This window comes from Glycine max, chromosome 14 (genome assembly GCF_000004515.6).
Source record: "Glycine max cultivar Williams 82 chromosome 14, Glycine_max_v4.0, whole genome shotgun sequence".
Lineage (NCBI taxonomy): Eukaryota > Viridiplantae > Streptophyta > Magnoliopsida > Fabales > Fabaceae > Glycine > Glycine max.
In genome coordinates this window covers 30,051,665-30,074,137 of record NC_038250.2, presented here as the reverse complement: position 1 = coordinate 30,074,137, position 22,473 = coordinate 30,051,665, and the positions used below count along the sequence as shown (strand labels likewise).

General features: G+C 34.5%; 1 protein-coding gene and 1 pseudogene across 1 annotated transcript; one reads left to right on the top strand and one right to left on the bottom strand.

Moving 5' to 3' along the window:
* Positions 1–2,185: 2,185 nt before the first annotated feature.
* Positions 2,186–14,416, bottom strand: LOC547658 (alcohol dehydrogenase 1). Its single transcript, XM_003545616.4, has 9 exons — positions 14,255–14,416; positions 13,166–13,212; positions 4,285–4,610; positions 3,853–3,935; positions 3,693–3,768; positions 3,356–3,417; positions 3,081–3,176; positions 2,816–2,977; positions 2,186–2,545 (listed from the first exon to the last, which is right to left on the bottom strand). Exons 1-9 carry the CDS (start codon positions 14,399–14,401, stop codon positions 2,429–2,431), a joined length of 1,116 nt encoding a protein of 371 aa, XP_003545664.3. The 5' UTR covers positions 14,402–14,416; the 3' UTR covers positions 2,186–2,428.
* Positions 14,417–15,806: 1,390 nt separating this feature from the next.
* On the top strand, positions 15,807–18,295 carry LOC102667110 (uncharacterized; annotated as a pseudogene).
* The last annotated feature ends 4,178 nt before the right edge of the window (positions 18,296–22,473 follow it).

Sequence of the window (22,473 nt, the reverse complement as noted above, 5' to 3'; positions counted from 1 at the left end):
GTTAATGTTAAGTCCCTTTAAGGGCGACGAGTTAATGATAAGACCCTTAAAGGACGACGAGTTAAAATTATTTTGAGAACAATTGAGGAGTCATGTGTTTTGTACAGTTCATAGATAGAGTCTGTGTGCTAAAATGTTTTCTGGGTTGGACCTGAATCAGGAGGGAGAGGCCTTGACGGACTCTTCGGAGTGTAGGCCTTAGGGGTCACACGGTTTGAGTGCTCCTTTAAGCCTATGTTGATCCCATATGGTTAGAGCATTCTCGCAAAACACTGTGACCCTGACTAGTCTCCCTATGATATTACCTAGTGAGAGTGACTTGACTTACTATTGTGTGGTTTGTCTTGTCATGTACTCCTAGGCGCCCGACGAGGTTTTTCACTGACATGGTACCACATTGCATATAGGCTTGAGTCTTAGCATAACTGTTGTATACGCTTGCTAATTGTTTATTATGAAATTGATGTGTTATTATGTCTTGATCGGAGTGTGTGATTCCTGTGTATTGTGATTGATGATTGAAAAGTGTGATTGATGAATGACAAAGTGATGAAATAGTGTGAGATATGCTAAGTAAATTGTATTTGGCTACTATATGTTGTGTTGTTTCTCTCTAGTAGTTAGAAATGTGATAACTCACTCCCGGTTTGTTGTTTGTGTTTGGATCCTGTGATGATCTTGAACTTTGTGTTCGGGGGAGCAGATGAATAGGTGGATGACTATGAAGAACCTCATGCTAGAGGACACAGGAACACCACGCTCTGATAGGATGTGACATTAGGATATAGGTTCTATATTAATTGTATGAAGCTTAGACGACCTTGTTTGAGCCGAGATGACTTTATTATTTATTTGGACAAGTTTGAATATGAAGTAGAAGAAAGTGAATGTGAGCCTTTTACCCATTTGAAAGGCTTGTATTTAAAAATGTTTTAAAAATACTTTTAATTAATATTTGAATTTTTATTCCTTTATTAATATATATGTGAGGGGTAGAGGGTGTCACAATACATACCTCATGATCCTTATGGGTAAATCATGAAAAATAATGTCATTTTATCTCAATTAATTATAAAAATATAATAAAAATTCCTTGTGGGATAAAATTCATTATATAAAGTACAATTAATCACAATACTATGTCTAATTCCTTATATGATCTTTAAACAACTAAATATATAATTTTAATCAAATTATAGATGTTGTGGCTAATCCATAATTAATCAAAATTATAAAGATCACTTAAACATAAAATTTAATCATATGAGAATAAATCATATTATGTATTTTAAGATCAAGATATAATACAATGATGAATAAAATTCTCATATATAATTTCATAATTGAAATAGAATATTATGCATTTGATTTCATATATATACATATATATGTGTGTGTAAAAGTAAATCAAAATTTCATAAATTATAAAGGTAAACAAAATAAGGATATAAGATATGAAAAACAAATATATTTCAAAAAAACTATCAATGTTTCAGTGACTTGTCGGTATTCCGGTATCCTGTACATTATGACCTCTTTGGCATAATTTGAACACCTTTTAAACAGAACTTGGACATAAATTAAGAAAGTGAGCCAACTTGCGCTTAACTTTTTGTTTTTTGACTGCAAGATACTCATCTCATTTAATTAAAAATCATATCATTAATACAATCAGGAATGCTATGAAAAAATATGAACTAGCAAAGAATTTAGATGTCCGAGCTAATGAGTGAGCGGCTAGATTGACATTTTATGAACTTGCACTTAGCTAAACATTTCTCAAACACACGTATCATTAAAAAAAATTAAGAAAAAAATGTTTAAGAAAAAGTGGACTTATATTAAAAATATTGATGGCTTGTAGAAATTTTTTAGACTTATTTTTATAGAAGTTAACTAGTTCTTTTAAGATTTTAGAAGTATGATTCATCTTATTGGGATATTTTTTTCTTTTGCAAAGAATGCATGGTGAAGTATTCTACTTGGGAAGGTCATTATTATATATGCAGGGTCTTGGTGTCTTATATTTTGAATATTAATCCTGTTTCGATATCTGTGTTTGTCCTCAACTACTGTCAAACCCAAAACACTATAATCAAACTGTCAATACCACATATCTTAGAAGGTGTGAGTCTGAGAGATGCCATTCTATTTTTAAGATATAAAGATAGAGTCACAAAAAAAAGATAGAAAGATAGATATCATATAGATATATTGCCGAAAATACAACAAAGTTACAAGACAACATTTGCAATAGAAGTCACAAAGCCACGACAATGACCAAGAAAGTCATCACCCCCCGTTACCTCTTTACACACTCATATAGCATGAATCCAACAACCGAATTGCATGCCAAATTTATTCAATTCTCTTTTCACATAACACAGAAACATTGTTCTCACAGCAGGGAACATCATTCATCATTGATTTACTCTTCCATGCAGATGAGGCACCTTATGCCCTCCCCTTTCAGCATAAGATCAAATGCAGTGTTGATCTTTGAGAATGGCACAGAGTGAGTGATAAATTTGTCTAGTTCCAACTCCTGCATTATTATCATTATTAACACACAATGTCACTTGATGTACCATAAGGACAAACCTTGCATATTCTTATTAAGTGCAGTTTGTGTTGTTCTCCAATTACAAATAAAATTTTTCTTTGGTAATTTGTGTAGTCCTTTAATGCAAACTTTTACCAAACAAATTACCGAAATAAAACTCTAATTCTAATTGAAAAGTAGTATAATTTCTAAAGAACTGTATTTAAGTTTTGTCCTTAATGATATATAGATAAGATCTAGCTTTGTGATCACCTTGTTGAGGTACTTCTCCACAACACCAGGAATGTCAGTGCGGGGTCTGTAGTGACCATAGAAGGTACCCTTAAGAGTTCTCCCTTCCATGAACTTCATAGGATTAGTTTTGAATTCAACATCCTTCTTTGGCACACCAACAAGGACAGCAGTACCCCAACCCTGAGAAAAAGCATTTGAAGTTCAAATTTAATAATCAGATTAATAATTGCATACTAATGTAACCATTAACAAGAATAATAGTTCAGGGGTTATAGAAAAATACATCATGAGTGCATTCAAATGCTGAGATTGAAGCTTGGATGCTTCCAGTGCATTCAATAGCACGATCTACTCCTCCATTAGTCATTTCAGCAATGACCTTAGTGCCACATATCATAGCAAAATAGAGAATTAGTTCTCTTGGATTTGATTAAATTACTTTGTATGGAATAAAGAATATTTGGAAGCTGAATTGAAGTAATGAATATAATGAAACTAGAACTATTTGAGGAATACAGAAATTGAACTTAGGTAAATTGTTTTATGATATGAACTAACCTCTTGGACTGGTTTGTTGTGATCTTTCGGGTTTACAAAATCAGTGACCCCAAATTTTTTGGCTGACCAAGAACAATGAAATGGAGATTTTCATCAATAAGTGAATAGCAATGTAATTAACCATTTAATCTTTAAAATATGCAAAATAATTAAATTAACAAAATTCAAGTGTAATACCTTACGTGTTTTTGGTACTATTCTCTATTCAATTTTGGAGTTTTACCTTAATAATTCTTTAACTCGCTAATTGTCAAGGTAAAACTCTAATATTGATAAAAGAATAATATCATAAACACTTTAAGACATCACATCTAAGTTTTGTCCTAATTGAATCTACCTTGTTCAAATCGATTGGGAAGTAAATCAACCCCGATGATTCTAGATGCACCAGAAACCCTTGCCCCTTCACAGGCCTAAAATGCAAATTACAAGGTAAGAACTATAGCCATTATAGTCTCTTAATTTATTGAGGGAAAAAGCAGAGAAGGATAACATACAGCAAGACCAACAGCTCCTAAGCCAAAGACAGCAACAGTATTATTAGGCTTTGGTTTTGCAACATTCACAGTAGCCCCAAAACCTGCATGCATATGTACAAAATTAATATATACATTAGCAAAATTGTTAATTTGTATGCACTCATATTCATATTATAGAGAGTAAAAAAAGTACTATTAAAGGTTTTACACTGTCAACAAATTTTAAAATCATGTAAGTATTAACTTTTTAAGCATTTTTTTGTTGTTAAAAACGAAAAACATGCCATACATAATGTAAGTTTGCATGTACTCATATATTAATTTCTGATTGAATGAGAATATAATAAAAAAAATTTATAATGTCATTGCATGGATTATTTTCTCTCAAAAGAGTCATCAAGATTGTTTGCAACATTTTGTAAAACTGACTTGAATGTGGATCTTACAAACCTGTGCAGAATCCACAGCTGACAATAGCAACTTTGTCAAGTGGGGCATTAGGGTTAATCTTGGCTACACATCCTTCATGGAGAACAGTGTATTCACTGAAAGTGGAGGTTCCAACGAAGTGGTAAATGGGTTGGCCATTTTTGGAGAACCTTGTTTTTCCATCACTCAGCATAACACCCCTGTCAGTGTTGATCCTGAGTAGCTCACACAGGTTGCTCTCTTCAGACTTACAATAAGTGCATTCACCACACTCCCCAGTGAATATTGGGAGTGCATGGTCACCTGGTTTCAGATGTGTCACACCCTCGCCCACGCTCTCCACAATCCTAGTTCATTCATTAACACAATCGCAAATATATTTTTTTAATAGGTAGGAATCAAACTTAGGTAGCAACAAGTTTATAACAACTCACATAATTGTTCAATCAACTGAACTATATCTTTGTGGTATAATCACAAATAAATGTGTAAGCACTTGTTGCTCATGTAAGCACACACAAATAAATTAATACAATATTTATACATTGATTGTTGATGATTCTTTCTTGACTTCTCTTTTTTTATTTCTTTTCTTTTTTATCTAACTATTGGTTTGGTTGATTGGGTTTTAAACATTATAGATCAATCAAATTTAACCCAACAAAATCTATCAAAAGCAAATGGAATTGAAGAAAGTAGAATGTATACTCAAGCCCAAAATCTTAAGGCAAATGGTATGTATGGAAAATAAATTTATGATCCAAGGCTAATATTCATATAAGACGGGGAAAGTGTCATATTAAAACCTATGTGATAAATCATAAGCCAAGGTATATTCTTGTTAGAATAATTAAAAAACAAAAACACTAGTAGAAAGAATGGATATAACATCATTATGTTAACATCGTTGTTTTTTTTATAAAATCAATGTTAACAAAAACACGATTATTCGTAAATAACACAAGTTCGTTATCGATTTTTGGAAAAATCGATGTTGTGTTAGTTAAATTAAATTTGTCTCTTCCTCTTCTCGCGTTCATTTTGAACTATCTCTCACTCTCACTTATCTTTGGCGCTCTCGTTCTCACTTGTTCACTCACCTCTCACGTTATCCTTCTCACTCTCACGCACTCTCTGTGGTTGCGCAACTACACCATTCTCGTACTAGCTATCATCTTGTTCTCGCTCCCATGGTCTCGTTCTCGCGATCACTCTCACACTGTCATTCTCGTTCTCTCACTCTTGCGCTCTCACTCACTCATGAAAGGTTAGTCTTCTATAAATGTTTGTTTCTGTGTTTGGTTTTGATGGTGATGGTAAGCGAGAAGTTAGGGCTTGTTCTTGGTTTTGATGGTGATGATAATGTTTGTTTCTGTGTTTATGTGCGTATTGCTTCTTGTTAAAGTGTGTATTACTAACATGAAAATGTTTGTTTTTGTATATGTTGTTGAAAACATGTGTTATTTTCTGAATATATAAATATTGATATTGGGATTTTGTGTGTATTACTAACATGAAAATGCTTATTAATGGGGCTTTGCACTAGTGTGAGAATTCTATCACAGTCATAGGCCCCCAAAATAGGAATATCATTCTACCACAGACTTTGTGCTGGTGTGAGAAGTCTTGGTTTTACAAATTTATTGGTATCATATTGCTATGTCAAATGTATCATGCATATTATATTAGTTGCATGGAATAAGCTCTTACATAAGCATGGTGCATGGTCAGTTTATGAATGGATCACTTGGTGGATTTAGTTGGTTTGACAAAATCTACTTAATGTCATGTTTATATTGTAAATGGAGTTTAGAAACGATGGATGAAAATCAAAAAATCTGAAAGGAAATGGCTAACACAATGATGAAGATTAACAAAAGAAAAAAAAAGCAGAGGAAATGTTCAACACTGTTCATGTTATGGATCATGTTAGAAATTTCAAGACTATTCTCAAATAAACATGACATGATATACCAAATTTGCTTATATTACTTTGCTTGTTAAATGTAACCTTATGGTGAAGTTAGTAGATCATTTGCGGTAAGATGGAAGGACGAACTAGACCTTACTTGGCATCTGCTACACTCTAGTGGCAACATGCACTCTGTTACATATAACCAAGATCTGGTGAGCCCAACTCTACTAATTGGATGGACAAAACTCATAGAGTTCTATGGGCTCACTGAAAATCATCAGGTAACCTCGACCCACTTTGGACAGAGTGTTTTCCTCCTCACCATATTCAAAAACAACTCTAAATTAAAAGCTTACCCTAAATGTCACTCATTGTACCACCAAGTTCCTAATTCATTAACTTTTAATCCTGCTAACTGAGTACAAAGTGACTTGCAACAGTTTGGTGGGTAATTAAGCACTCCTATGTTTGTCAAATTTTAAAATCATATACATATATAATATGAATTTTATGATGTGCCGAGTACCATGTACTCATTTATGAAAACTACAATATTCACCCATCTGAACTTGTAAGGAATTACGGAGTGTAGGATAGTTTATAATCATTATAGGAAGACTGTAAAAATTGGAAATGTATAGAGGAATTTTGCACAATTACAAAATGGTACGAAAATTGACCAAGAGGAGTTGAAAATCAACACAAGTGACATTCAAAGGGAAGTTAATGGCGTGGGGGCTGTTTGGAATCCTCATCAAGGGCTGAGTTTAATTACTTGGCTATTTTAAGCATTTTCATCAGTTAAGACAAATAAAATTCAGCCATTCAAAACCTTTCCAAGATGGTTACAAAAGAAGCATAAATGGGACATTCAAGGCCTTAAATAGGCGTGTGGCTAATTATGGAAAAGGAATATCATGAGCTGATTGCATTAAAGTCATTAATTGCATTTTATTACTAGTTTATTGTGTTTAATTAGGCCTTACTGTTTTTCGGCCATATATGGATGTAATTTGATCATTTGCAGATCATTCAATAAAACAAGAACAAATTCAGTCCAATTAGAAATTGTGTTTACATTTTCGCCCGATTATTTGCAAGTGTCGTCTTGAAAATAGTCCGATTAGCTCAATTGGTGTTGAGTGCTAATCTCGTATTAAGCTATTGGTGTAGTTTAATATTGCTTATTTTCCTTGCTGATTTTCGTAAAAAACCCAAACACACAAATACCAAAAATACTTAAAAGAATTCGACTAATAAGGGTGGTACCTAGTACCTTCGTTATTGGTTGTGTGCTTCCGTTACCACACTCTGATTTCGTATCATTAGTGGCATCAGAGCACGGTTCTGATTCCGTGTTACGTGACAACAATGGATTTCAACAGTGATGATTTCATGGACAAATTGCGTGAAGCCTTAAGGAACGTTGACATGAGAGATGAACGATGGAGGCCTAGAAGGGGTGAACCACGTCCAAACGTGGATGAGTTCAAAATCACCGAACTACCTGAATTTAATGGTAGTGCAGACCCGGAGGTTTATCTAGAATGGGAGCGCAAGATTGATAGAATGTTTGACTTCAAGGATCTTGATGATGAGAAACGTTGCAAATATGCTATCCTGAAACTTAGCAAAAGTGCATCGTTGTGGTATGAGGGATTGAAGGCTAGAAGGACACGAGATGGAAAGGAGAAAATCCACTCTTGGGAGTCCTTGAAGAAGAAGTTGCGCAAGAGATATGTACCATCAAATCACCGACTGAATTTGTATAAAAAGATTGCAGATTTGGTGCAAGGCAAAATGAGTGTTACTGAATACATTGATGAGTTTGAGAACCTATGCCTAATGGGTGAAGTGGAGGAAAATGAAGAGCAAAAAATGAGCCGTTTCCTTCGTGGGCTGAATAAGAACATAGCTTTTGCTGTTGAGCTATGTAACTACACAGATTTCACCACTTTGTGCACCTTGTGTTTGAAGATTGAAAATCAAAACAAGAGTAGATATAATGCTGGGAGTTCTAGTGGTTGGTCCAATGTGTCGGGTAGTGCAAATCCAGCCCCTAGCACTAAACCAATGGAGAATCAACCGAAACAAAGTGAGACCGCTCCTAAACAACCCATTGCCACGGCCAAGGAGACTAATCTGTCAAAGGTTAGGTGTTTCAAGTGTCAAGGCTTTGGACACTTTGCTAGGGCTTGTCCTAATCAACGAGTTGTGACCCTCCGAGAAGCAATTAGCATGCGTGATGAGTTGATGAAGGAAGAAGAAGAATCTGGTGGCAATATTGAAGGTGATGGAGTTGAAATTGTTGAAGATGATGATGATGAGGTAGAAGTATATGGACCTCCCATGTATGATACCTTGATGCTAAGAACTTTGCAAGTCAAGGCTGTACCCGTGGAAGGAGATCAAAGAAATCAAATCTTCTACACTAAGGGTCAAGTGAAAGATAAGTGGTGTAGTATCATTGTGGATGGAGGTAGTTGTACCAATGCGGCTTCAACTGAAATGGTGTCTAAATTAGGATTGCTCACAACAAAACATCCTAAGCCTTATGCGCTACATTGGTTGGACAATGGAAGTAGCATAAATGTTACAAGGCAGACGCGTGTGGGATTAACCATGGGATCTTATGTTGATGAAATCTTGTGTGATGTGGTACCTATGGATGCAAGTCACATACTCTTGGGACGCCCTTGGCAATTTGATAGGGATGTGACACATAGAGGAAGATCCAATGAGCATGAATTGAACTTCAATGGCAAGAGGATTGTGTTGAAACCAATGGCATCAAATGAAGTCCGTTCCATGATTACAAAAAGAGGTAAAAAGCCTAGTCTCACTATGTTTGCTACTGAAAATGAAGTGAAGGATGCTATTGATAATGGTGAATTAGTCTACGTGTTGGTTGCAAAGAATGCTAGACAAGACGATGTAGAGACTCCTTTTAAACAACAATTGGAGGCTGTTTTGGGTGAGTATGAAGATGTGTTTCCAAGTGAACTACCAAAGGGTTTGCCACCTATCCGTGGGATTGAGCATCAAATTGATCTAATTCCGGGAGTTCCATTACCAAACAAGGCTGCATATAGGTGTAATCCGGAGGAGACAAAGGAGTTGCAACGGCAAATTGAAGAATTGATAAGCATGGGTTATGTGCGTGAATCAATGAGTCCATGTGCTGTTCCGACATTGTTGGTTCCTAAGAAGGATGGTTCATGGAGAATGTGTATTGATAGTAGGGCAGTGAACAACATAACCATCAAATATCGTTTTCCCATTCCAAGACTAGATGATATGCTTGATGAGTTACATGGATCGGTTATCTTCTCAAAAATTGATCTAAGGAGTGGATATCACCAAATCAGAATGCGTGAAGGTGATGAATGGAAGACGGCATTCAAGACTAAGCATGGTCTATATGAATGGCTAGTTATGCCATTTGGGCTCACAAATGCACCTAGCACCTTTATGAGGCTCATGAACGAAGTACTCAAGCCTTTTTTGGGTAAGTTTGTTGTTGTTTATCTTGATGACATATTGGTGTATAGCAAATCTATAGAGGAGCATTTCACTCATTTGAAACAAATATTTGAGACCCTAAGAGCACAAAAACTCTATGGGAAGAGGGAAAAGTGTGATTTCTTGGTTGAAAGTGTGGTGTTTCTTGGATATGTGGTGTCTAAAGATGGAGTATCCGTTGATCAAACAAAAGTGGATGCTATCAAGACTTGGTCGAGCCCTACAACAGTTTCGGAGGTGAGATCTTTCCTTGGTCTTGCATCATTTTCTCGACGCTTTATCCAGAATTTTAGCACTATAGCAAGTCCTATGACCGAATGTTTGAAGAAGGGTGCGTTTGGGTGGAATGAACAAGCACAAAAGGCTTTTGAATTGATTAAGTTAAAGCTTTGTGAAGCTCCTGTTTTAGCTTTACCCGATTTTACTCAACCATTTGAAGTTGAATGTGATGCTAGTGGAGTTGGCATTGGGGCTGTTTTGATACAAAACAAAAGGCCTATAGCTTATTTCTCGGAGAAATTGGGAGGAGCCAGATTGAACTATTGCACCTATGACAAAGAGTTCTATGCCATTGTGAGAGCTCTTGATCATTGGAATCATTATTTGCGTTCTAATCACTTTATATTGCATTCAGATCATGAGTCATTGAAGTATATCAATGGGCAGCAGAAGTTGAGTCCAAGGCATGCTAAATGGGTTGAATTTCTTCAATCTTTTAATTTCTCTTCAAAATACAAGGATGGTAAGAGTAATGTGGTGGCTGATGCACTTTCGAGGAGGTATGCTTTAATTTCAATTCTTGAAACTCGTTTACTTGGTTTTGAGACTTTGAAAGATTATTATAAAGAAGATGTGGATTTTGGTGAAATATACTCTAATTGTGAGAATGGAGCATTTGGAAAGTATATCGTGCAAGATGGATTTTTATTCAAGGAGAATCGGCTTTGCATCCCAAGGCATTCAATTCGTGAGTTACTAGTTCGTGAAGCTCATGGTGGAGGTTTGGCTGGTCATTTTGGCATTACAAAGACCTTGGAGATTTTGAAGGAACACTTTCATTGGCCAAAGATGTTAGGAGATGTGCAAAAAGTCATTAGCAGGTGTGTTACTTGTCACATGGCAAAGAGTTCTTTCAAACCAGGGGCGTATACTCCCTTGCCAACACCTAGTGGTCCTTGGATGGATGTGAGTATGGATTTCATTGTGGCTTTGCCCCGAACACAGCGAGGTAAAGATGCTATTATGGTGGTTGTGGATAGGTTTTCAAAGATGGCACACTTTGTAGCTTGTCACAAAACCGATGATGCTAGTAATGTTGCTGATTTGTACTTTCGTGAGATTGTGCGTTTACATGGAGTTCCTAAAACTATTGTTTCCGATCGTGATTCAAAGTTTTTAAGTTATTTTTGGAACACATTATGGAGGAAAGTAGGTACTAAGTTGCTGTTTAGTACTTCCCATCACCCTCAAACCGATGGACAAACCGAGGTGACTAATAGAACTCTTGGTACTTTGCTGCGTGGTTTGGTTAGTAAGACTCAAAAGGATTGGGACTTGAAGCTAGCCCATGCTGAATTTGCTTACAACCGGTCCCCTACATATGCTACTAATCATTCTCCTTTTGAAGTTGTTTATGGTGTGAATCCTTACTTGCCATTGGATTTGATAGTTATGCCAAAAGAGGAGTTAGTTCATCCAGATGCCGAGGCCAAACTCAAAGCAATGATCAAGCTACATAATCAAGTGCAAGAAAGAATCAAGGCCGTGAATGAAGTTTATAAGCAAAGGTCCAAGAATAAGAAGCCTAAGTTATTCAATGAAGGTGATCTTGTGTGGGTCCATTTGAGAAAAGAAAGATTCCCAAGCAAGAGAAAGAATAAGCTCATGCCTAGAGCGGATGGTCCTTTCAAAGTTATATCAAAGATCAATGACAATGCATACAAGATTGATTTGCCCGGAGAATATGGAGTACATGCTACTTTCAATGTTGGAGATCTCTCGCCGTATTTAGATGATGATGGTATTCAAGAATTGAGGGCAATTCCTTTCAAAGGGGGAGGGGATGGTACGAAAATTGACCAAGAGGAGTTGAAAATCAACACAAGTGACATTCAAAGGGAAGTTAATGGCGTGGGGGCTGTTTGGAATCCTCATCAAGGGCTAAGTTTAATTACTTGGCTATTTTAAGCATTTTGATCAGTTAAGACAAATAAAATTCAGCCATTCAAAACCTTTCCAAGATGGTTACAAAAGAAGCATAAATGGGACATTCAAGGCCTTAAATAGGCGTGTGGCTAATTATGGAAAAGGAATATCATGAGCTGATTGCATTAAGTCATTAATTGCATTTTATTACTAGTTTTATTGTGTTTAATTAGGCCTTACTGTTTTTCGGCCATATATGGATGTAATTTGATCATTTGCAGATCATTCAATAAAACAAGAACAAATTCAGTCCAATTAGAAATTGTGTTTACATTTTCGCCCGATTATTTGCAAGTGTCGTCTTGAAAATAGTCCGATTAGCTCAATTGGTGTTGAGTGCTAATCTCGTATTAAGCTATTGGTGTAGTTTAATATTGCTTATTTTCCTTGCTGATTTTCGTAAAAACCCAAACACACAAATACCAAAAATACTTAAAAGAATTCGACTAATAAGGGTGGTACCTAGTACCTTCGTTATTGGTTGTGTGCTTCCGTTACCACACTCTGATTTCGTATCACAAAATTGGCTAACTGGAACTCAAATTATACCTTTATTTCATTTTGGATTTGTTTGTAATTAAAATACATTACTACTCTACTATTATCAATTTGTAAATTTTTGTTTAAAGTCTTCCTGATATATTTTGTGAGAAATATTGAAACATGTTGAACACATTTATGGTATATTTTGTTTATAATTACTCTTGGTGCATGATATACTTTATTTATAACTTTTGGTGCATAACTTATTTTATGTGTTTTTTTACATTTAAATGATAAGTTGTGATATAAATTAATCACAAGTTGGTAATTAAAAATGGGATATTAAAAAAAACCAAAAAAAAATATGAATTTTTAGGAAAATCGATATTGTTGTTTATTGACAACATTAATTTTTCTAATCAATATTGGTGACAAGAAAATAACATTGATTTTTTTGTTAAAAAAAATCGATTTTTAAACAAGTGATGTTAATGTTGATACTTTAATATTGATAGTTTTAACATTGATTAATAACCAATGTTAAAAATTCTTAATAATCGATGTAAAAAAAATTATTTTTTTTGTAATAATAAAAAGAAGGGAATCAATCTCAAAGGATTTTTTTTTTTCATTTTGCTTATTCCAGAAATTTTCTCCATTAATTTCTATCATCATGTCTGTTACTGTTATATATATATATATATATATATATATATAGGACTCTTTAATAGGCATCAATTATCTCTTGAAAAATAGTTTTATCCAAAAGTAACATACCCTGAAGCTTCGTGGCCTAAGATACGAGGAAACAGAGGAGTCTGGTCCTGTCAAGCAAAAACGGACAAATTAGCATGAATGCCAGGCGTCACGGAACATCAACGGTCAATTCATAAATCATAACTCATAAAAAAAGATTTGGTGTATTATTATTTTATTTATTTTAAAAATTCTTGTTTTTTATGACGATAAAGGAAAGTATTTACAATTTTTTTAAAATTAAATTGATCGTGATATTCAATTTTATATTAGAATTATGCATGATCAAGTTTTGAAAGAAATAATCCTAACCCTAATACTCACATAGGAAGAATCTTCGAATGGATAAAGGTCAAAGATGCTTTGAAGGGTGTGTCGTACGAATCAATACTAAAATGTGCATGTGTCAATTTGCCGCGTTTCTAAACCACTCTAGCCATAAAAGATGGGTCCATGTATTAAAAGATTTCAAAATGTTTTTTTTTATCAAAAATATTAATAATTAGTTAATTAATTTTTGTTAGTCAGATGGATTGTGAAATGTTTTTTTATAACAAAGGTGAGATCAATTTTATCAATTGTCTCCTTCGATTTTGAGAAATTAATTTTGAGATGTGTATATATATGAAAATAAATAAATAAAGATAACATGTTTAAATAATTTTTTTAATTATTCCTGTAATATATAGCTTGCTTTCCTTTTTTGGTTCTATTATAAATAAATAAAGATAACATATTTTTATAAAGATTAAAAATAGTAACCTCGGAGACAAAACACTATGTTAGTTTGTAACCAAAAAAGTTATTTAAGATAATAATATACTACCAGTCTACCATATCTTGATTATATTATATATTGTCAAAACACTCTTCACTTTACCTTTCCTTGTCAAGTAGGTAAAATACAAAAATAGGACACGTGTCTTGCATTATTTTGAAAAGAAATTTGTTGAAATTGTACAAGTAACATTTGTACGGCTTCCATTTTGGCTAGATAATCTTGCAGAAGAGATTTGGGACTCATTGGAATTCAAGTTAGGTCTTAAATCTTGATCTCATACATAGAGAGTATAAAAGTTAAGAATAGGTGTTAATATAATATTAGTATACCTTAGCATCCCACCAATAAACATCACTACGGCAAAGGGAGTTGAAGAGGATCCTCAAACGCACTTCACCTTTCTGGGGTGGTGCCACTTCTATGGTTTCTATTGACAGTGGCTTCCCTGCTTCCCATGCCACCGCAGCTGCACGCATTTTCACATCAAACAAACAAGGCACAAACAATAACGTGAGAAATAAATAAAATGGAAAATTTTTGTTTTTGTTATTTGATCCTCTAAAAGTTTCAGTACTACAAAAATAATTTTTTAAGTCGTGAGATATATAACAGTTCTGGAGAACCATTTTAGTATAAGTCACGAGATCTACGACTGTTTCATTTTAACGTTTATCTCTTCTTCCTATTTTAATTTGGTTCATTGTAGAAAATTATGACATTTTGTTTTTGGTCAGCTGTAAATTTTGACTGTTTTGAAAGTTACAAATTGTAATACATTCTCCAACAGATAGTTTATGAAAATGCAAATGAACATAAAATCAAAAATAGACGTATTTATTAATATATATATATATATATATATATATATATATATATATATATATATATATATATATATATATATATATATATATATATATATATGCAGTTAAAAGTTATTGAGTTTTATAACAATTACGTTGAGTCATACGTAAAATGATTATCAATTAATTAAAACTATAAATATATTTACATTAATAAAACATCAAAATTAACTCAAACTATTAAATCAATCTCTCGATTATATCAAAAAATTCTTTCGCTCTTTTAATTGTACAAATATTGTAAATGTTGTTTTACAAGTAACATTTCCTATATCAAATTTTTATAACGAAAATTTAATTTATCGGAAAAATAAACAGTAGAATATTCGAATATCATATGATCATTAAACTGAAAAAAAAGTTAAAGGATGCAAAAAAAAAGGTATATATATTTATATAGTTTCAAAGAAAAAATATTTAAATTTTTAAAAATCATCTTATATATATCAAGAAGCGCAATGAAGGTAGCTGTAAATTCTGAATCAAGCAAAATCTTTGAGTAATTACTACGTACTAATCTTGCATCTTAGAAAGGATTAGTGTAATTATCCATATCACGAAAAGAATAAAAAATCCATGTCATATATATCCTAAAGCGTATATATCCTCTCTTAGTTTCTGGTTGTTGCATAACTAGTTTTAGCTAATTAAAGTGCAGTCAAGTTTTTGTTTGATTCCATTAATATTTTGTGTGCCCACTTCCTCAAATTTCAAGGTTCTTTCCAGCTGTGCTTTCGAAGTCACTCATGCTTTAATCTTTGACGTATTGCACCGTTTTAAAGTGTTGTTTAACTGGTTTTAGTAAAGAGGATAAGTGATGTGTTCAGTAGAACTTTCTAGTATCAATATGTACGTGGCGATGTATGGCTTTTTCTAGCTATTGAATTTCACGACGCGCGTTGTAATCTTGCATTGCATGATATCCAAGTGTTGCTAATTTACAGGTTTTAGCGAAGTAGATAAGTCTTCAAGTGGGGTGTTGTTTTTTATGATCCAATTTTCTAATTTCAAGTGTCTATATATACATTTTTCTTCTTTTATCAAAGCTTGTGATTAGACTAGCTACCTTTGTACCGTACCCTTGTATTATTGCATGGTTTAAGGTTTAATTAATTAATTTGTAGCTGTTGCTTAGAACTGGTTTTGGCAAAGAGCTTGATCTTCAAGAGATTTCTTTGATTCTTCTTTCTAGTGTAAAGTCATGTCCTATTAGCTAGGTACAAAATGATGAAAAGAATGGGCCACCAACGACGACAAAGTCGCGAAGGTGAATGGATCTTGTATGCAAAGCTTTATGTTCATGCATCTTTTCAATTAAGAGAAAATTATTATGATTTGTTACTTATAAAGTAGCAAATGACCGTTCTAAAAGAATTTCTTGTGCATGATATTTGTGAGAAAAAATTACTCCCTTTATCTAGTTATAATTATTATGTAAGAAAAAATCTTAGCAGAAGTTTATGAATGTTGATTAATCAGTTAGAAGTTTGTTCATTAGTTAGTTAGGTAAAAAAGATGTTAGAGTTAGTTTCTTAATGTAACTAACTGAACTACTCGAGCTTTTCTCTTTCCTCTGCAGGAGGTATGCAAGAATATAAATGTCTCATAAATGCAACAATAAAGCACATGCAATATTTGGTCATTTTACGTGTGTTTACTATATTTTCTCTCTCTCATGGCTAGCTACCTATCTTAATATGGTATTAGAACTCTTCTTATGAAGAGTTCAGCTGCATTACCATTTTCACTCTTACGTTTTCCTCTTTTTCAATGTTATTCACCATGAATGAGTTACTACTGAACTCGGAAAGCTATCTCTACCTCCATCCAAGTGAAAATCCAACTGTTGCACTCGTCTCTCCAGCTTTAGATTCCAGCAACTACCATTCATGGAGTAGGTCCATGATAACAACATTGAGCGCCAAGAACAAAGTAGAATTCATGAACGGAAAAGCACCAGAGCCACTGAAAACTGATAGAACATACGGGGCGTGGAGTCGCTGCAACAACATGGTGGTGTCCTGGTTAGTTCATTCAGTGTCCATTTCCATTAGACAAAGTGTTTTATGGATGGACAAAGCAGAAGAAATTTGGAATGACTTGAAGTCTCGATATGCACAAGGGGATCTTCTAAGAGTTTTTGACCTTCAACAAGAAGCTTCATCCATCAAACAAGGTTCTCTTTCGGTTACGGAGTATTTTACAAAGCTGCGTGCCATATGGGACGAGATCACAAATTTCAGACCCGATCCCGTATGTTCATGCATTGTTAAGTGCACTTGCTCAGTTCTCACCACCATAGCTCAACGAAAACGAGAAGATTGAGCCATGCAATTCTTGCGAGGGTTGAACGAACAATACAACAATGTACGATCTCATGTATTACTCATGGATCCAATACCTACAATACCGAAGATTTTCTCGTACGTGGCACAGCAGGAACGACAATTAACAGGTAACAACTCTTTACCAAGCTTCAATCTTGAAACTAAAGAAGGACCTTCCATCAATGCTGTCAAAAGCGTTTGTGAATTTTGTGGACGCATTGGCCATAATGAGAGCGTTTGTTATAAGAAGCACGGTGTGCCTCCGAATTATGATGGAAAAGGCAAAGGATACAACACAAGAAATGGGAAGACATGTACCTATTGCGGGAAACTTGGCCACACAATAGATGTTTGTTACAAGAAACACGGGTATCCCCCAGGATTCAAGTTCAACAATGGCAAAGTAATAGCTAACAACGTAGTGCCAGTAGAAGGAAAGGCCACAGATGACCAAATACAGCGCCAAGAATCCCAAGAATTAGTTCGTTTTTCACCTGAGCAGTACAAGGCATTGCTAGCTTTAATACAACAGCCATCTGCTGGAAACTCAGCATCCACCAAACCACAGGTCGCTTCCATTTTATCTTGTTCCAATAACGATGCAACAGGTATAATCCTATCTTACGAAAAAGCAAACTCTACCTCCTGGATATTAGATTCAGGAGCCACTGATCACGTTTCCTCCTCCTTAACAAACTTTCACTCATATCATCAAATTAATCCCATCACGGTTAGATTACCAAATGGCCATCTTGTCTATGCTACCCACTCAGGCGCAGTACAACTTTCTGCATTCATTACACTGATTGATGTCTTATACATACCATCCTTTACTTTCAACTTAATTTCCATATCAAAGCTTGTGTCTTCTACTAACTACAAGTTAATATTTTCATCAAATATTTGTATTTTACAGGATACCAATACCAAGGCGAGGATTGGTACAGTTGAAGTGAGTCGCGGTCTCTATCAGTTCACACCCGAAACAACAAAATCACATACCATATGTTCCACTATTACTCACCCAAAATGTAAAGTCATTCCCATAAACCTATGGCACTTTCGTATGGGCCATCCTTCCCTCGAAAGGTTACAAGCCATGCAGTCCTATTATCCATTTTTGAACAATAACAAAAACTTCATATGTAATACATGTCATTATGCAAAGCATAAAAGATTACCTTTCTCTTCTAGCATCTCTCATGCATCAAATAAATTTGAGCTTTTACATATCGATATTTAGGGGCCATGTTCAAAGACATCCATGCATGGGCATCACTATTTTTTAACTATCATAGATGACTACTCTCGGTATACATGGACTCATCTCATGCACACAAAAGCCGAAACACGTAAAATCATTACTGATTTCATTGCATATGTTGAAACTCAATTTGATAGTAAAGTTAAAACTATAAGAAGCGATAATGGAGCTGAATTTCTTATGCATGATTTCTATGCTTGAAAGGGTATAATCCACCAAACCACTTGTATCGAAACACCCGAGCAAAATGGCATTGCAGAAAGAAAACATCAACACCTCTTGAATGTCACACGAGCACTCTTATTTCAAGCACAACTTCCACTTAATTTCTGGTGTTTTGCATTACTTCATGCTGCATATCTCATAAATTGTATTCCTACTCCCTTTTTGAAAGACAAGTCTCCTTATGAAAAACTATATGCGTAACCATGTGATATTTCTAATCTTCGCGTTTTTGGGTGCTTATGTTACATCAATACTCTTCAGAATCACAGACAAAAGCTTGATCCTCGAGCACACCCGTGCATTTTTCTTGGTTTTAAACCACATACAAAAGGGTATCTCGTTTATAATCTTCATTCTCATAACATAACTGCATCTCGCAATATCGTTTTTTATGAAGATCATTTTCCATTATTGCATGAAAACCAAGACTCCAATAACATGCATACCCGTATCTTGCCAACTCCTTTTTCTAGCAACACCGAAATCCTTGACACTACAATAACACCCACAGTCAATCCAAACAATCCTACCCCCCTCACGATACCTACTATCAACTCGCCTTCCTCACCTACTAAGAACCCAACCTTGCGTCATTCTACGAGAACAAGGCATGCACCCACATACTTACAGGACTTTCATCGTGCTCTCACTTCACTTGCTGATACCACCTCTACCAAGGTTAAGTACCCTCTCCATTATGTCTTGTCTTATTCTCGTTTGTCTCCTTCTCATAAACACTTCATCATGTCTATAACCACGTCCACAGAACCCAGTTCATATGTTGAGGCTTCTAGATTTGACTATTGGATTAAAGTCATGCAGGCTGAGTTAAAGGCTCTTCAACAGAACCAAACTTGGATTCTAACTACACTATCACCACACAAAATGGCCATTGGTTGTCGCTGGGTATACAAAATAAAGCATAACGCAGACAGATACAAAGCGCGCCTAGTAGCAAAAGGATACACCTAGATGGAAGGCTTGGATTTTCTCGATACATTCTCCCCCGTGGCCAAGCTTACACTGTCCGGTTACTCCTCGCCCTTGCTGCTCTTCGTAACTGGCACCTTTGACAACTGGATGTAAACAATGCTTTTCTTCTTGGGGATCTTAACGAAGCGGTTTATATGAAGCTCCCTCCAGGACTGATTGTGGATAATCCCAACCTTGTTTGTCGCCTTCAGCGTTCCTTATATGGGCTCAAACAGGCAAGTCGCCAATGGTTCACACGGCTCTCGTCATTTCTTCTCTCCCAAGGATTCCGTCAATCTTCAGCTGATCACTCGCTTTTCTTATACTCTAATAATGATAATGATATAACAGCTATTCTTGTTTATGTTGACGACATCATCTTGACAGGAAATAACCTCAAGACTATAACACATATTACCAAGCTTCTTGATCAAACTTTCAGCATCAAGGATCTTGGTATTCTGAAGTTCTTCCTCGGTCTAGAAGTTGCTCGTTCCAGCCACGGTATACAAGGATCTTGCTCGTGCCAGCGCAAATATGTTCTGGATATCTTATCGGATTCCGGTATGCTTGGTTCCCGTCCTACTTCTACCCCCATGGATTATTCTACATGTTTAAGTGCTTCCATGGGAACCCCACTATCAGAGACTTCTGCTTCTTCCTAATAACGCTTGATTGGATGACTCATATATCTTACGAACACCTGACCAGACATTGCTCACGCTGTTCAACAACTCAGCCAATATATGGCTAATCCCACTTCCACACACTCACAAGCTGCTTTTCGGGTCTTACGTTACCTCAAAGGATCCCCTGGTTCTGGCCTCTTCTTTGCGGCTCAAGGTACACTCACTCTCAAAGCCTTCAGCGACTCCGATTGGGCAGGATGTCGTGACACACGACGCTCCATCACTGGCTTCTCAGTCTATCTGGGTGAGTCTCTAATTTCCTGGCGGTCCAAGAAGCAATCTACGGTCTCTCACAGTTCATCTGAGGCGGAGTATAAAGCCTTGGCTTCTACTACATGTGAACTTCATGGCTCACCTACCTCCTTCACGATTTTCGGGTCCCCTTCCTTCAACCTGCAACTCTCTATTGTGACAAATCAATCTGCCATCCAAATAGCCTCAAACCCAGTTTTCCACAAATGTACTAAACACATTGAGATCGACTGTCATATCGTGCGAGACAAAGTTAACAAAGGATTGCTAAAGCTTCTTCCCGTTTCATCTTCAATGCAGCTTGTCGACATCTTCACGAAGCCTCTCTCTCCTGCTCTTTTTCAAGGTTTATATTCCAAGCTGGGAATGATGAACATCCATTCCCAGCTTGCGGGGGGCTCTTAGCAGAAGCTTATGAACGTTGATTAATCAGTTAGAAGTTTGTTCATTAGTTAGTTAGTTAGGTAAAAAAGATGTTAGAGTTAGTTTCCTAATGTAACTAACCGAACTACTCGAGTTTTTCTCTTTCCTCTGCAAGAGGTCTACAAGAATATAAATGCCTCATAAATGCAGCAATAAAGCACATGCAGTATTTAGTCATTTTACGTGTGTTTACTATATTTTCTCTCTCTCATGGCTAGCTACCTGTCTTAATAAAAAAAAGAAAAATTATTTTAAAATAATTTTCTTACTTATATTTCTTATAATATTAATAATAAACAAAAAAAAATTATAAATAAATTAATATTGATGTAAGATTATTTCTGTAAAATAAATATTTTTTTCATTTATTTATTATTTTTATATTGTAAAATAACTTAAAACACCTATTATTTTGAGACGGATATAATACATTATATGTTGAGAATTACCGGCAAAACAAGATACAATTGATCATAGTTGATTCCTTAAAATATGCTAATAGTTAAAAAAAATGTGAAGAGAAATAATGACTACTTCAATAACTTTTACGCATTGAAGGAAGTTAGCTAAGAAATATTTTTGGTGAAAAAAAAATATTTGAAAGAAAAGTGGTGGTATAATAGTGTAAAGAATGATAGTAAATAATATTAAATAATAATATTTTTTAATTATATATCTATATCCATATATATTATTTACTTTTCTTTTTTTGAAAAAGAAGGGAAGCGGGGAGAAAAAAAGTAATTGTGTTTTTGTCTTTTGTTTTCTTAAGAAGGAATGTAAAGTAAAAATGTAGATGAGGTTTTAGTATAGCATTAATTTAACTCGCTAGGTCGGCTTAATGTGAGTTAGGATAGATACACGATGTTAAGAATTCGATTCTCATTATTACCATTATATATATAAAAAAATGAATAACATTTGCTTAATTGATAATGTTTCTAAAGAGTAAAGATTGACTTTCAGAAATATTTATTTTCCTTTCTCAAATATTTTTAACTATTTAAAAATATTAAATAATTTTATGATTTAAATATATTAAGTGAAATTTTTTATGTTTTAAATATATTAAGTGAAATATTTGTAACCAATACTTTGTATTCTTAATTTTATTACAAGGGACTTAAAAAATACCTTTAATTAATAACGAGGTCCAAATTGCAATGTCTTATGATTGAATTGAAATTTTAACAAAATTGGATTGAATAAGTATGTTGTTAAAATGATAAGTTGTTCCTCAAGGGTAATTAGTAATTAACTAGCAAAACTAGTAAATATTATCAATATCATGATGGAAAAATGTTAAGTAATATTTGTAATATACTTTTAAACAATTTAAACATTTATTTGATTGGGATTATTTATAAGAAAATAATTCTTAAATAATTCTTTGAAACTGTTGTTAGTGAAAAACTAGCCGATCAAATTGATTAACACTCCAACACAAATGCTGACAAATCTTATACTATAATATATTTTTACGTACAAAATATACAATTGAAAATATGTTTGTTATATTACAAAGAATGGGTA